Below are 16060 nucleotides of genomic sequence, written 5' to 3'. Positions count from 1 at the left end.
GGCGGCCGCGGTGGGCGGGCCTACTTCTCCCGCCTCCGATGAGGTTGGCGGCTCATCCCCGGCTCTCATCCCCGACACTCGGAGGGTTCCGCTCCGCTGCGGGGCGGGGCTGGAAGGCGGGCTCACCGACGCGCTGGTGAGCTCATCCCAGGGAGGGGCGGGGCCACAAGTGGACGGTTTTAGGGGCGTTCGGGGCCCCCGGCAAAGCGGTCCGCTTACCTTGCTCCTCAAGCCCAGGTCCGCGGGTTCCGCTCCGCGGCGGGGGCGGAGCTGGAGGCGGGTCCAGGGGTGGGGCGTGGGGCGGGCCCAGGGCGTCCAGGTGGTCTCCGCGGAAGGGCCTGTTTCTCCAGTTTCCTCGGGGCTCGGCGGTCGGCGGCCGGCGGGGAGGTAAGGGGCTCAGGGAGGCAACCGAGTTCCCGCCCGGAGCCAGGTTCTCCGCTGCTCCCGTGAGCCACCCCGTTTTCTTTCCCCCTCGAGCCGCGACTCGGAAGGTTGCGTTCCGCGGCGGGGGCGGGGCGGCAAGCGTGCTGCGGCAGGCGGGTTGGGTAGGGTTGGCGGCCCGCCCCGGGGCCTCTTCAAGACCTCTGGAAGGCAGAAAAGGCTCGACGGGGTCGTTGTCGTCTTACGTCCAGAGCCCAGTTCCCCGCGTCTCCCGTGTGGCAGCCCGGGACCCGCGGGCGTCGGGCGTGTGGAGGGCCTGGTCAAGGCGGGACCGCTTTAGCGCCAGCCCCCATCACCGCCCCCGCGCCTTCCAGAAGAGTGAAACTCTGGTTGGCTTGCTTTCCAAGCATACTTTGCTTCTTGCATTTTAAAAAGTCTCGACCTCCCACCGCCAGGCTCCATCCCGAGAACAACGAGGCTGTGAGTGTTTGGGAACCAGGCCCAGTCGGCGGCCTCAGTCCGGGCGTCCCACCTCTGCACAACCCGTCGGGCGCCGGGGCTCGGGCAGCACGCGGAGATGAGGAGCAGGAGCAATTCCGGAGTCCGCTTGGATGGATACGCGCGGCTGGTACAGCAAACCATCCTGTGCTACCAGGTAAGGAAGGACCACCCCAAGCTGCCCTCTTCGTGGCACTTACTCTCCTACCCAATCCCCTCCCGCGTCCTGAGGCTTTGCAGTTAAGAGGTTTTTCTCTTCAAATCCAGAGCTTGCTGGCCAGTGATTACCCTCACCCCCATTCCACCCCATCCTCTTTCAGGGGACCGAAGTGCTGTGTGGCCACTCTTCACAGATTCTTTGACCCCTGTTTGGGATCGAAGACAGAGCCGCCCCCCCCCCCCCCCGACCCCGTGCCCTGGACACAAAAATGCGTCTTTTTGCATTGACTGTCCATTTTGGGGGGTGAGAGAGGGGGTGTGTATAGGTTGGACAGAGCACACTGAATAAGGATGGGGAACTCGGGCTGCCAGGGCAGTAGACAGGAGCGAAGAACCTCCTGAGGTTTGCATCCGGCCTCAAGAGAGTGGGGCGACTGCTTCTGCTCCTTGAGTCACTTTGTTAGAGACCCACCTGGGAGGACCTCAGGGGTTACTCTGGTTGATATTTTACAGGTGAGAAAACCACAGGCCAAAAAGGTTACCGTCTGAGCCAAATGCAGGTCTTCTGCTCCCAGCTTTAAGGGGACCTGTGAGGCTGCCCATGTGGTCTGATGTATGAATATGCCTGCTGTTCTGTATTACTGGGCTAAAGTTATATGTGGGCCCATCATGTTAAGACCACTGGACTATTTTTATTCCTAGTGAGGCCAGCAGCTATGTCCCTTGCCCTCAATCAGCAGCAACTATTTATAGGACCTCCATGTCTGAGAAGGAAGTGGCATTCCATGAGTAGAGGCTCAGGCTATAAGTCGGAGCTGTAATCATTCCCAAGCCACTGACCATTTTCCCTTCTTAACCAATTTCTCAGTCTCATTTCTTCATTCAGGAAATATTTATTGTGTACCTATTATATGCAAGGCACTCTGTCAAGTGCTGGACTTACGAAAAGAATAAATCCTCGTAGTATGATGCGATCTGTGCATAAGGTGTAGGTCCAGACTCCTTTGTCTGAGATCCTTGGGGCCAGATGTTTGCAAGTCAGAAATGTTTGGATTTTGGAAAGGTAATATAATAATACACATATAGTCTTTAATAACTGCAATGGGAAGCATCCCTTGGACCCATTTTTCTCACACCCGAATGTGAATATTCGCACTGAGTAGGAAAAATAAAGACTTAAATAGTTTCACATCAGTTCAGGTCACCTTTTGCCACCAAGCTTGCTACAAACTTTGGAAAAGACTTTAAATTTTCAGAGCTTATTGGCTTTGGAAATTGCACACGGATTGTGGTCCTTATTTGGGGGAGGTTAGCCCAGTTTGGGGACCAGGGGTGGAGTCCTGGAAGAGATGATGTTCAAATTGAGAATTGAACAAGGAATAGGCGGGCAAAGGGTGGTTACTTTTTGCCTTCCCATTTGGAATATATTATAATTACATCGGCAGATTGTTTTAAAATTCAAATTGAAACGTTTTTCCCTTCATTACTGTCATGGAAGGGGCTATAAGGAGAAGCGATGAAGCCTGGCTCGTGTGTCACACCCGTGTTTGTGTCCCCGGCTCTGCCTTGAATGATGTGTTAGCTTTTACTCAACATCTCTTAAGTCCACGCCCGCATCTATAAAATGGGAACGGTAACACCTACCTTCATTGAGGTACTGTGAAGAAAATTCGGGTCTAGGATGTTGCCGGGCGCCCAGTAGGCCAACAGTAAATAGTGCTATTGGTGGTATTATGACTTTGACATAGGCCACACATACCTGGGCCACACATCGTCACCTCACCACCCTGGGCCATAATACTCCCTTTCTTGAAGGCCCTGATACAACTACTAACTGCTTTCTAGTCCGTGAACAGGATTATGTGTCCCCATTGATGCAGTGAGATCCTTAAGCACAGAGGCCTCATCAGTTTTGTACGTTTTGAGTTAAGCAGTGTTCCAGGCTCATGAAAGGAACCATTAAATCCTTGTTGATAAAATACTTCCTGCGGGCTCTGACCCAGCCATTGATCCAGGCTTGCCTTCTCTCAGGAGCAAAAGAACTGCCTTACTAGAGCAAACGTGCAGCGTTGGACTTTCCTCTCCAACGTTTTAATGATTAAACGAAAGTTCTCTTAGCCTTTAGTTGTACTTATTTGGGGGGTAGTTGGTGAAAAGCTCTCAGATTTGCCCTCTGTACTCTTGCGGCTGACCAGAATCCTCCGCGTACCATCCTGCTGGGAAATGCCAGGAGTGTGCATTCACAGAATCACGCTCCTTACCGCCCCCCACCCCGCCCCCCACCCGTCCAGCCCCAACAGCTGGGCTTCACAGTTGTAGACCCTTAACCCATTTAGAGTTTCATCCTCTTTCTGAGTGATCTTCGGTCACGTGAGCACTCTAAAAATGAATGGGCAATTTTATGCATATGTTGCCATACTAAAAAAATGAATGAGCTGGACTAATGGTTTCTAAATTGATGCTGTATCTCCCCATCTCCTGTAGATGTATGGAGATGTTATGAGGTGTTTTTCATTGAATTCTGTTTTCTGATTTGCTTTCTAAATTGATTTCACTTGTTAGGGATCATTTAGTGTTAAACATGTTAAACATTCTTTTGTTAGAGGCACTAGTGTGTCAACTCATTCCTTTTCCTGTATCTGTGAAAGAGAACAACTTTTTCCATTAGTCATTTGCCACATACATGTGCTACTAAATGTTACTCAAATTTTTAAGGCAAAGAAGAGCTATGTTTATAAAAGGGTTCTTTTGCAGATATGATTTCATATACACAGAGAGTATAAATATACACTCCAGGAAGTATCTTCAAGTAATCATTGACTTAAAAAAAAAAATTCTCAGATTTATTTTGGTCCAGATAAACATTAAACGTACATTTCTTGAATATAAGTTCTGTTTGAAGGCTCATAAAAGTGTTAAGCACAAAGTAGTGATAAGAGAATATGGATTAGAAAGAAAAAGTGATCGAGGCAGTGACCGTAACTGCAGATTATTATAAAAAGTATATAATTAAGAAATAAGAACAGTAACTGAGTATTATTTATTTAGGGGCAATGGAATTTAAAATGAAAAGAATGGGATAACCAAAACATGGAGTAGGGAACAAATAGTAATAATAATAGTAAAGTCTAGTTTGGGGAGGTTTAAAAAAGATAGAATTAAATACTGTGAAATAACATAGCAGAGCAATGGGAAGTAGGTTAAAGCATTCTTAGGCCTTGATCACATTAAGGAGAGAGGTATTATATATTTATTTACTTTTTAACTTCTTCTAATGTTTATTTATTTTTGAGAGAGAGAGAGACAGAGCCTGAGTGGGGGAGGGGCAGAGAGAGAGAGGGAGACACAGAATACCAAGCAGGCTCCAGGCTCTGAGCTGTCAGCACAGAGCCTGACGCGGGGCTTGAACTCATGGACTGCGAGATCATGACCTGAGCCAAAGTCGGGTGCTCAACCGACTGAGCCACCCAGGTGCCCCAGAATTTGACTCTTATTCTAAGAAGTGAAGCCATGAGCAGGTTTTGAGCAGATGAGTGACATCTGAATAATGTTTGAAAAGAATCCCGCTATCACCTGCATAGAATATTGTCTGTAAGAGGTCACAAAGCAGAGCAGAGTGACCAATTGAGAAGCTGCTGCAGCTGGACCACAGTGGCCTAGACAAGGGTGGTTGCAGTGGAGACCACTGGGAGTGGTGGCGTTTGGGGGAAATTTTGTAGAGGCAACAGGATTTACTGGTGGATTGGGTGTAAGGTGTGTAGAAGAAAGAAGTCAAGAATGACTCCAAGGTTAATGGCTTGAGCAACTGGTAGGATGGAATTGCCATTTACTGAGTTGGGAAAGATTGTGGAAGAACAAACTTGGGGAGGAAGATAAGGAGTTTTTATTAAGTTTGAGGTGCCCATTAGGCATCCAAGTAGACATAGCAAGTAGGCAATAGAATATATGAATCTAGAAGTAGGGGAGAGGTCTGGGCTGCAGATAAAAATCTGGGAGTTATATTGGTTTATATGTGGTGTTTAAAAGGTCCATGAGGCTGGATGAGATTACAGGAGTGAGTGTAGACAGAGAAGAGATGATGTTCAAAGAGGAGCTTTACAGAGGTGGAAAGATGCAGAAGATGACCAGATGCCAAGGAAGACTGAGAAGAGGCAGAGTGAAAATCACTGGAGCAAAGGCCTTGAACGAGTGAGAGGGGTGGAGTGTAGCACACACGTGGTAGGTGACCTTAAAGAGGAGCACAGATTGTTTATTCATCAAAACAAGAAGGAAGGCAGGGTACATGGGCGCCATGTTCTCTTTTATTGTTTCTACTTTCTCATTGAAACATAAGGCATGGTCATCAGCCAAGAGTACAGATGGGGAGGAGTTATTGGAGGATTGAAGAGAGAGGAGCAGGTATAAAATAGTCCTTCCTTCTCAAGGAAATCAGGGATTTTTAATAGGATTGTTGGACAGCACTGGAGGGTCATTAATTTCCAGTGGAAATTATGGCTGTGTTTTTCTCCAGCCACATTCAGCTGCTCAGGTGCACCCCCAGAGTAGGCAAAGAGTCAGATTTAACAAGAGGTGGGGCTTTGCCCAGTGAATACAATGGAGTGAGAGGGGTGGGTGCAAAGGATTAACGGAGAACTCCTATCTTAAACTGTTTCAGGTAAAAGATAAAGAGGGATAATTCTTAACTCCTCCTATGTGGCCAATATCCCAAGATACCATAGGCAAACAAGACATTATGAGAAATCATATTTAGGGAGGAAATTCACTTATAAATATTGATGTGAAATACAAAGTGAAATACTCAATAAAATAAATCCAGCAGTGTATTAAAAAATGTATCACAGGGGCTCCTGGGTGGCTCAGTTGGTTAAGCGTCTGACTTCAGCTCAGGTCTTGATCTCATGGTTCGTGAGTTCCAGCTCCATGTCAGGCTCTCTCCTGGGGCTTTCTGCTGTCAACGCATAATCTGCTTCAGATCCTCTGTCCCCCTCCTCTCTTTGCCCCTCCCCTGCTTGTGCTTGTTCTCTCAAAAAAAATAAACATTAAAAAAAACCCCAATAATTTGTTTTAAAAAAATGCATCACAATCAAGTTGAGTTTACCCAGGAATACAAAGAAATTTACTATAAGAAAATCTAATGCATTTTGCCACATTATCAAATTAAAGGAGAAAATAGTGTGATCATCTCAGTAAGTGTAGAAAAACCTTTGATAAAATTCAGCATCTGAAATGATTTATTACAAGCACCTCTTAGCAAACTAGGCATTCCAGAGAATTGTATTATCCTGATAAAGGATAATTGTTTAAAAAAATCTGCAAACATGACTAATGTATTGGCACAAGATTAGAAACAATATCTTTAAAGTCAAGGACATCAAGGATCGCCACTATCGTTCCTTCTATTCACTGTAATTGTGACCCACATAACAGAGATGAAAAACAAATGAGCAGGATAGAGAGGATATTTGCAGATATAAATGCCATAGGAAACCCAAAACTACTAGAATTCTCGGTTTTTAGAGTAAGTTTTGGGGTGATTAATAAATAATGAATACAGAAGCTTAATCCTAAAAGAGTCTTTAGGGAACCAGCCACTTACAGTTGATTGATTTACGTTTCAATTTTTACTTGAGACCTTGTTTCAATTTGATGAGATAGCAGTTGACATTATTGTTTGGCTTCTGTGTTTGTAAATATTCTCCTTTCATTACTTCTCTTAACACCAAAGAGAAGTTCCAAAATAACCAAAAAATATTTTAAGTCCAAGTGTCCTATTTCCCTTTAATTAAGTTGATTCTCATTTATAGTAATTTTATATATTTTATTTCCGTGATTGTATTCTATAATATAAATAGGCAGTTCACAGAAGAGGAAACTAATAAATATGTGAAATGATGGCTCAACCTCGCTAGTATCTCGAACTCTAACAGATCAAGACAATACACACTGACAGATTGGCAGCAGTTTGGAAGCATAATTCTAAGTGTTGACAAGGTTATAGAGAAGGGGCAATTGTCATTCGCTACTCATGGGAAGAGGCACTAGTTAAGATAGACCGAACAAAGCCCCAAATTTCATTGAATAAACACAGAAGTTTATTTCTCACTCATGTAACAGCCCAGTGTGGGTCCAGGTCAGGAGCGGTGTCATCTAGAGACCTGGGCTACCAGTGGCTCTGCCAGCTTCCGTGTGCAGCTCCGAAGGTCACCCTGAATGTCGACCTCCAGCTGGTGGATCAGGAAAGAGTTGGGAAGATTGTTCATGGGAGAGTTTTACGGTCAAGGCATGGAAGTTGCGTACTTCACTTTCACTCAGGTTCCTTTGGCTAGAACCCAAACACATGGTCGCATCGAACTACAGGGGAGGATGGGAAATGCAGTATAGCTGAAGGCCTAAGAAGAAGAGGAAATCCAATTAGTGATTAGCTAGTAGTCTGTGCCTTAGAATGTAAGTTACAGACTGTTAAGTGGTACAGCCACCTTGGAAAACGGTTTGGAGATACTGATGAAATTGAAGCGATGCATGTCACGTGACCCAGGAGGTCCATATGTAGTTATGCATACCAATGATGTGCTCTTACCTGTTACCCAAGGAGACATGTACAAGGACATTTGTTGAGGCATTGTAAGAGGGAAAAATTAGAAACAATCTAAATGTTCATCACTTTGGGAAAGGACGAATAGAGATATCTAGCCACACAATAGCCATACACCATATAGCACTTAAAATGAGTGACCTAGACTTACATGTATCAAATTGGATAGCACTCAGAAATTTAAAGTTGAGTGAAGTTATAGAATAAGTATAGTCCGCTATTGCGTATGTAGAACTTTAAAAGCATCCCCAATAATATTCTTCCTTGCTTAGGGACACGTACTTACAAGAATTTCTAAAACAAGAACAGGAAAAATCCACTCCTGCTTTGAAGTAGTATAGTGGTTCTCAGGAGTGTGGTCCCCAGATCCCTTAGGATCCCCGAGCCCTTTTAGGGCCGATAGATGGCTGTCTGCTCTGTGTGTTGATTGGAGAAAGAAAGTACTGAACGGATGACATCTTTTCCTTCACGTAATTCAGTGCCCTGCCTTTTGCCATCTCCTACTTCAGCTCTTTTGGGTGCCAGGAGGAGGGCTTTTGCTGTGCTCTTTTCAGGACAGCTTTTAAATACTTTAGTGCCAGATGAAAACATTTGAGTAATTGAATGAAAAAAGCCCTTGAATCTTCCACTTAACAAATAGAGGACTGTAATAACCCATACACGGGAGAGATTTAGAACTGTTTCCAGTTTTGCAGGAATCCAAAAGATCATCTGGTTAGATCAACTGGTTTCCTTTTATAGCTAAAAACTTCAGCCAGGAGAGTTGAGGGGACCTTTTTCAAGGCCATCCTTCTGGTGAGCCGACAGCCCTGCGATGAGAGGAATGGAGAGAAATACTTTAGATACACCAGATTGCTGTGAACACCAATTAAAAGTTGCATTCTCCTTATTTTTACCTGTTAAAATAGTGAAACTTTCATAGGCCCTTTCTTTATACTGTGAGGCAGACGTGATATTTATTTCACTCTATTAGTGAAAGTCACAGAGCGAAATAAATATCACGTCTGCCTCACACTGGGTGGAGAGAACATAATTAATGTTCCTAACGTACATGTAGAGTAGTGGTTCTTAATCAAATGAGTTACAGAGCCATTTGGGAGCTTGGTGAAAGCTGAATGTTTTATTGTCTCCTGAGAAAAATGCTCATGAAGAATTTCCAGGAGTCTCATGGACCTCCACCTCCCTGCCCCCCAAAGCCCATCAGTCAACTCCTAGTAGATCCTCTAGTGAGTCCAGATTCGCAGTGACGTGTGGTACTTGGTGCTCTGAACCTGAGCCTAATGAAAGCAAAGTCAGTCTTAGAGCTGCAAATAAATGGCGATGCCCACGACTCTTCTGTGGGGGGGAAACATTACTAGTGTGGTACCCCGCAATCCCTGATACCTCGGACTTCAGGTGTCGGCCAAGAGGATCCCAGCAACCCCACTGCGTTTGTACTCCATCACTTCTCACAACTGGCTACGGACTGACATCTCAGTCATCCCCCACTTTACTACAGGGATCGGCGAGAGAGGCAAAGAAATAAAATATCCTAAGACGGTGGTAAAATCATTTGTCCATTTGATGGTAGCCAAGGGGCCCAGACAGTTTCCGTACGTTTCGAAAGTTTTGAGATGGGCAGTGGGATCTGGATTGAAGCTGGAAGAAAACTGGATTGAAGTGGGCGCTTGCAGTACTTGGCTCCTGACCTAGTTTATTTCCCTCGAAGCCATCCTTCAGTCATAGGAGATGGTGCAAGTGCCTAGGCCCGGGGCACCTTGGAGGTGTGTATTATTTGTGAACCCAGAGGGGAAAATCTGCTAAGCAGCAATTTAGAAAAAGACATCAGTTGAAAGGAAAAGTTGCCCACCTGTGATCTCCTTAGGTAAAAGCATGAGGCCTGCTGCATATTAGAGTTTACGTTTTCAGCATTATTCTCTGAATGCCCAAGGTTTACATATCAAATGATACAAAACCTATTTTTTAAACTGATAAAGTGTTACACAGCCCGTGGTCTCAATTAGAGATGTAATCTTTTTATTTTTTAACACTCTATTTTTTAATTTAAGTAAGTTCCACTCCCCGTGTGGGGCTTGAACTCATGACCCCGAAATTAAGAGTCACGCAGTCTACTTGACTGAGCCAGCTAGGAACCCCAGATGTAATCATTTTAAGACAAAGGCTTTTGGAATTCCCACCCTAAAAAACATCTCAAGTCCAAGGCATTGGTTGCCCTTTCCTGTCCCCTTTAATATTTTAAATGGTAGTTGCTAGAATAAAATTTCAGAATGACAAATGAATTTAACCAGTTTTTGGACTTTTTAATATCAGAATTTTTCACTTTCTGTTTTTTGCTTTCCAACATGGGGTTGGAGTTGGGGGATGATAGTGAATAATCATGTATTTTCAATATTTGTCCTAGTTTCTTCTAGGTATTTCATTTGACTAATCGAATTGTACTTTTCTTCCTTGGAACTGAGCAAGGCAGCGGCATGGTCTTAGCCATTCTTAATCTAAAGGAAAAAGGACTGAGGGCAGAGATTAGCTGGAAGCCTCTGACCTCTGTCTCACAGAGTATAGGAAAAGGGAGCCAGCCGGGAGGCTTCACAGAGGAGCAAGTGTGTGGGGAGGCATTTGGCGTGAGGACATTCCGGGCCCACGGGCTCGGAAGTGTGCGAGTTTCGGGCAGGAAACGAATTCCAGCTTGGGGGCAGGGGCGAAGGAAGGAGTGTCAGGTGATTGGGCCAGATGTGGGAGGAGGAGGCTGCACCTGATGAGCCTACTTTGTAGGATTGGAGCATTCTGAGCAGGGCAGTGATTGAGATTCTAGTTCTTTCTGCCACCTTCCTTTGTGGAGAATAGATTGGAAGGGACCAGTACTAGATGCAGGAAGATCAGTAAGGAGCTATTCCAATCTTCTCGTGGGACAGCAGTAGGGGAGGAGGGAATTTATACTCTGCCAATTTTGGTGCATAGACCACATCCATCTCCGTGCCCTCCAACTAGAAACTGATTTGGACAATGTGAAGTACTGTGGGGCTACCATCAGGCGTATGTATTTTGCTTTAATATTGCCGCAACCTTGCATGTCTTTAACAGCATCAAATAAATGTTTTTATGGTATCTAGTTCACTTTGGCCATTTAAACATTCATGATTGCATTTGTCAGGATTCTATCAGGTGTAAATGACTGAAACCCGCCTCAAACAGCCTTTAAGCACAAAAGAGGATCTCTTGCTCAAATAACTGAAAAGTCCGAGGGATTGTTCTGGATTCAGGCATGGCTGGAATTGGGACCTCAAATGATCAAGTATGTCTCTTAGCATTGCTTGGCCGCCTTTGACTTGGAGTGGACTTTATTCTCTGGCGGGCTCATCCCGCATGGTCGCAGCGGTGCCCGCTTGGCAGCTCCAGGTTGTATCCTTTTAGAGTGGTGGCCTCTGCAAAAAGAAAGCTTTTTTATAGTGGCTCCAGCACAAGTCCTGACGAGAATGGCTCTCAGCTGATCCAGCTTGGGTTGTGTGCTCCTCCATGAACTGTGCCTAGATTGGCCAGGCCTGGGATCCCATGTCCTTCCCTGAAGCTGGGGCTGGGGCCAGGGGGCAGGCAGTGATGGGTCAGCCCCACCAGAATCACACTGAATCAGAGTAGGGGAAATAATAGGCCATTACCAGAAAAAGCAGAACGGGTGCTAGACAGGCAGAGACAACAGTGTTTCCATTAGGGTAGGGATGAAGCGAAGGGCCCAGGGAGACTCATGTTCTCCAATCTGCTTTGAACCCTCTTTTTTATAGAGAGAGAAATCGAGGCCTGGAGAAGTTAAGTAATTTGCCCAAGATCACATAGCAGGTAAGTGTCAGAACAGAAATTTGAACCCAACTGTATCTTATGTAGAGTAGGGCCCATGCCCTTAACCACTACATTATACACTACACCTCCTGTGTGTGTGTGTGTGTGTGTGTGTGTGTGTGTGTGTGTGTGTGCGCGCGCGGTGAGGGGGTTGGTGCTCAGGTTCCTTCTGCCCAAATAATGCCAGACTGAGACCGCATTACCTACAATCCTGTCCATTCTCTTTGGAAAATTCTAAATGTTAGGAAGTTCTTGTATTGAGTTGAAATCTGACTTGAGTTTTAGTAACTGAGAAAATTGAATCCCTCTTTCACAAGACAGCCTCTCAGCTCTTTGAAGATGCTAACTTGCTCTCCATTAAGCCTTCTCTAAATACCCATAATCTTCCCCTGTTCCCATGAGATTTGGCTTTCAGCCTATTCATAGCCCTAATCACCCTCTGGGGACATTCTAGGCGGTGAATGTCCCCTGTAAAATACGGTGTTTGGGGGCATCTGGGTAGTTCAGTTGGTTGAACGTCTGACACCAGCTCAGGTCATGATCTCAGAGTTAATGAGTTTGAGCCCCGCATCGGGCTTACTTCTGTCAGCACAGAGCCTGCTTCAGATCGTCTGTCCACCTCTCCTTCTGTCCCTCCCCCGCTCTCACTCTCAGAAATAAATTAAAAACATTAAAAAATTTTTAAATGAATAAAACATGGTGTTTGGCAGTGACTAAATATGCTAGATGTGCTCTGTGAGGCTGGCAGTTTAGTGAGACTCTCATTTCTCTCATCTGAAAACTTTGCTTCCATTAACACAGCATTGGCTTTTTTGGTATCCACTCATATGCTGTTGGTAGGTTACTGTTAAAACTTGTAGTCATTGTTGTATGGTTGAAATTTCTTGCACCTAAGTGTTGGGACCGGATAATGTCAGTGTCACAGGGTAGCTGCTGGAGTTAGGAAGGAGGGGGTGATTTGGAAAAGAGAGAAGAGGTTCTGTTAAAGATGTGTTGGGGCCCCTGGGGCAGGAATGTATGTGTAAAGGGAACTGAGTCGACTCGAATGTGTGGGAGTGTTGGCTAATAAAATTAGTTCAGCAAACATTTATTAAGCACATGAGTCCAATAAATAAATTCTTGTTGAATTCTTTCTAGTTTGTTTCGACCGGTTGCCCAAGTCCATAAGCATTCTCCTGGTCCAGTACTGGCTCAGCATCTACTTTGCAGCTCTTACCTGTCTCTCCTGTCCCCTCTACACACCCTCTAAGGGCAGTAACTATCACCGTTTCAACATCTCTGTTCTCTTCTGTTGTTAAAATCTCCATTTCCTGCTTGCTCTGAGAATCATCTTTGTATTGCCACCAGCCAAGATTGTGTAAGTGTTCTTTCTTGAGCTTGTATGAAGGCTTTAGCTTTCATTTTTTTCATTTTGCAAGTAGATACTTATAATGTTGAATATGTGTTTTTTCAACTACATGCACACCACTCTTAGGAAGTCATGTATACTGTTTTCTTTGGTCGTCCTCTACCCCTGTACCCCTACACTTGCCGAAACCAAAATGTTCATCCACTAATGAGTGGGAACACAAAATTTACTATGTCTATACAGTGGAATGTTATTTGCAATAAGAAGGGATGGAGTACTGACACCTCTATAACATTGAAAGACCTGGAACACATTATGCTGATTGAAAGAAGCCGGGCATGAGAGATCACATATGGTATGAGGCTGTTTATACAAAATGTCCAGGCAAATCTATAGGAACAGAAAGTAGATTAGTGGTTGCCAAGGCCTGGGAGTTTGAAGGTCAGGGGCAGATGGGAAATGACTTTTAATGGGTATGGGGTTTCATTTCGGAGTGATGAAAATATTCTAAAATTAACTGCGATGTTTCTGTAAGTCTGTAACTATAGCAAAAACCATTGAATTGTACCCTTTAAATGGGTAAAGTATATGGTATATGAATTATGTCACAATAAAAATTTTTTTAAAAAGTGCTAGAAATCACAATAAATTTCCTTTTTCATATATTTAGTGTACAGTTCTGTGAATTTTAAAACGTGTAGAGTCATGTAACCATAACCATAATCAAGATACAAAGCAGTTCCTTCAACCCCAAAAGATCTCCCTCCTGCTACCCCTTTGTCACACCCTCTCCCCACCCTTAACCCCTGGAAACCACCGATCACTTCTCTATCGCTATAGTTTTGTCTTTTCAAGAATGTCATGTAAGTGGAATCATGTGGTATGTAACCTTTGCGAGTGGTTTCTTTCACTTAGCATAAGGCCTGTGAAATTCATCCAAGTTGCTGTATATCAATAGTTTGTTCTTTTCATTGCTAGGTAGTATTCATTATAGAGATATATCCCAGTGTGTTTATCCATTCACCTATTGAAGGACATTTGAGTTTCCAGTTTTTGGTAGTTAAGAATTGAGCTGCCTTACACATTGCTTGTAGAGGTCTCTGTTTCTCTAGGGTAAATATTCAGGAACAGGATTGCTGGGTTGTAGGGTAAGTGTTCAAGTTTATTAGAAATTGTCAAACTGGGGGCACCTGGGTGGCTCAGTCAGTTAAGCATCTGACTCTTGGTTTCTGTTCAGGTCATGATCCCACGGTTTGTGAGATCGAGCCCCACATTGAGCTCTGTGCTGGCAGTGTGGAGCCTGCTTGAGATTCTCTCCTCTCTCTCTCTCTGCCTCTCCCCTGCTTATGCTCTCTTTTTCTCTCTCTCTCAAAATAAATAAGCTTAAAAAAAAAAAAAAGAAAGAAATTGCCAAACCGTTCTCTGGAGCGGCAGCACCACTTTGCATTCCCACCAGCAACATAAGAGGATTCCAGTGATTCTACGTCTCTGTCAACGCTTAGTAATGGCAGTATTTTTAATTGTAGCCATCTTAATAGGTATGTAGTGATAGCTCATAGTAGTTTTAATTTGTATTTACTTAATAGCTAATGATGTTGAGCTTTTTATGTGCTTATTTGTCATCTGTCAAATCCTCTTAAGTGAAGTATCCAAGTTTTTTTGTTTGTTTTTACCAATTTTTAAATTAGGCTGTTTGTTTTCTTACTGTTGAGTTTTGAGAGTTCACAATTCTCTTGTTGAGTATGTGACTTGCAAATAGTTTCTCCTAGTCTGTAGCTTGTTTTTGTTTGTTTGTTTTTATCTCTTAACAGTGTCCTTCGCAGAGCAAAAGTCTTTAATTTTACTCAAGTCCAATTTATCGGTTTTTCTTCTATGGATCTTCCTTTTAGTACTATCATGGCTAATTCCGCCCAGCTGTGGGTCATGAAGGTTTTTCTTCTGTGTTTGCTTATAAAAGTTTTATAGGTTTCCATTTAACATTGAGATCTGTGATTTTGAGTTAATTTTTGTAATGTTTTATTTATTTATTTTGAGAGAGAGAGAGTGAGCAGGGGAGAGGCAGAGAGGGAGGATGGGGGAGAGAATCCCTAGCGGGCTCCAAGCTCAGCATGGAGCCCAACATGGTGCTTGATCTCATGACTGTGAGATCATGACCTGAGCTGAAATCAAGAGTTGGACTCTTAACTGACTGAACCACACAGGCGTCCCTGAGTTAACTCTTGTAGGAGATGCAGGATTGAGATTGAGATTCATTTTCTTGCATATGGATGCCCGGTATTTGCTTTGCTCTAGAACCATGTTAACAATTTTGACCTCTAAGTTTATTGTTTTTGTTTACTCACATTTTTAAAAATAGCACATCTTTTTATTATTCTCATTCTTTCCTTGAGTGGTTTCAATATTTCTTTGAGTATTTTTTTTTTAATTCAAGTGTAGTTGACCTATATAGTATTATGTTAGTTTCAGGTATACAGTACAGTGATTTGACAATTCTATACATTATGAAATGCTCACCACAGTAAGTATAGTTACCATCTGCTGTCATACAAAGTTATTTACAATGTTATTGACTGTATTTCCTATGCTGTATTTTTCATCCCTGTGACTTATTTATTTTATAACTGGAAGTTTGTCCTTCTTAATCGTCTTCACTTGTTTCACTCATCCTCTCACCACCTCCCGCCCCTTGGCAACCACCAGTTTGTTCTGTGTACTTATGAATCTGTTTCTGTTTGTTTTTGTTTTTTAGATTCCACATATAAGTGAAATCATACGGTACTTGTCTTTCTCTTAGCATAACCCTCTAGGTCCATCCATGTTGTCACAAATGGCACAGTCTTACTCTTTTTTATGGCCAAGGAATATTTCATTGTATATATAAACCACATCTTCTTTTTCTGTTCGTTTGTCAGTGGAAACTTGGATTGCCTCCTTATCTTGGCTATTGTAAATAATGATGCAGTAAACATAGGAGTGCATATATCTTTTTTAATAAGTGTTTTCATTTTCTTTGGGTAGTGAAATTACTGGATTGTATGGTATTTCTATTTTTTATCTTTTTGAGGAACCTCAGTACTATTTTCCATAGTGGCTGCACTAGTTTGCATTCCTACCAACAGTGCACAAGTGTTCCCTTTTCTCCACATCCTTGCTAATGCTTGCCATTTCTTGTCGTTTTCATTCTAGTCATTCTGACAGGTTTAAGGTGATCTCATTATGCTTTTGATTTGCGTTTCCCTGGTGATTACTGGTGT

General features: G+C 43.6%; 1 protein-coding gene across 12 annotated transcripts in view; it reads left to right on the top strand.

Moving 5' to 3' along the window:
* Positions 1-18: 18 nt before the first annotated feature.
* Positions 19-16060, top strand: part of PHKA2 (phosphorylase kinase regulatory subunit alpha 2) — a 70424-nt gene continuing 54382 nt past the window's right edge. For 11 of the 12 annotated variants that reach the window (XM_053202132.1, XM_053202131.1, XM_027054631.2 and 8 more), the window contains exons 1-2: positions 249-387; positions 837-1036. In XM_053202132.1, the coding sequence (XP_053058107.1) occupies positions 959-1036 (78 nt within the window). In that variant the 5' untranslated portion in view covers positions 249-387; positions 837-958. Of the gene's footprint in view, positions 137-248; positions 388-836; positions 1037-16060 lie in introns of those variants that run through there. The other variant, XM_053202128.1, reaches the window with a different exon arrangement.

This window comes from Acinonyx jubatus, chromosome X, assembly GCF_027475565.1.
Source record: "Acinonyx jubatus isolate Ajub_Pintada_27869175 chromosome X, VMU_Ajub_asm_v1.0, whole genome shotgun sequence".
NCBI lineage: Eukaryota > Metazoa > Chordata > Mammalia > Carnivora > Felidae > Acinonyx > Acinonyx jubatus.
Note: the sequence above shows the minus strand (reverse complement) of the source record. Positions and strands in the feature narration are given on the sequence as shown.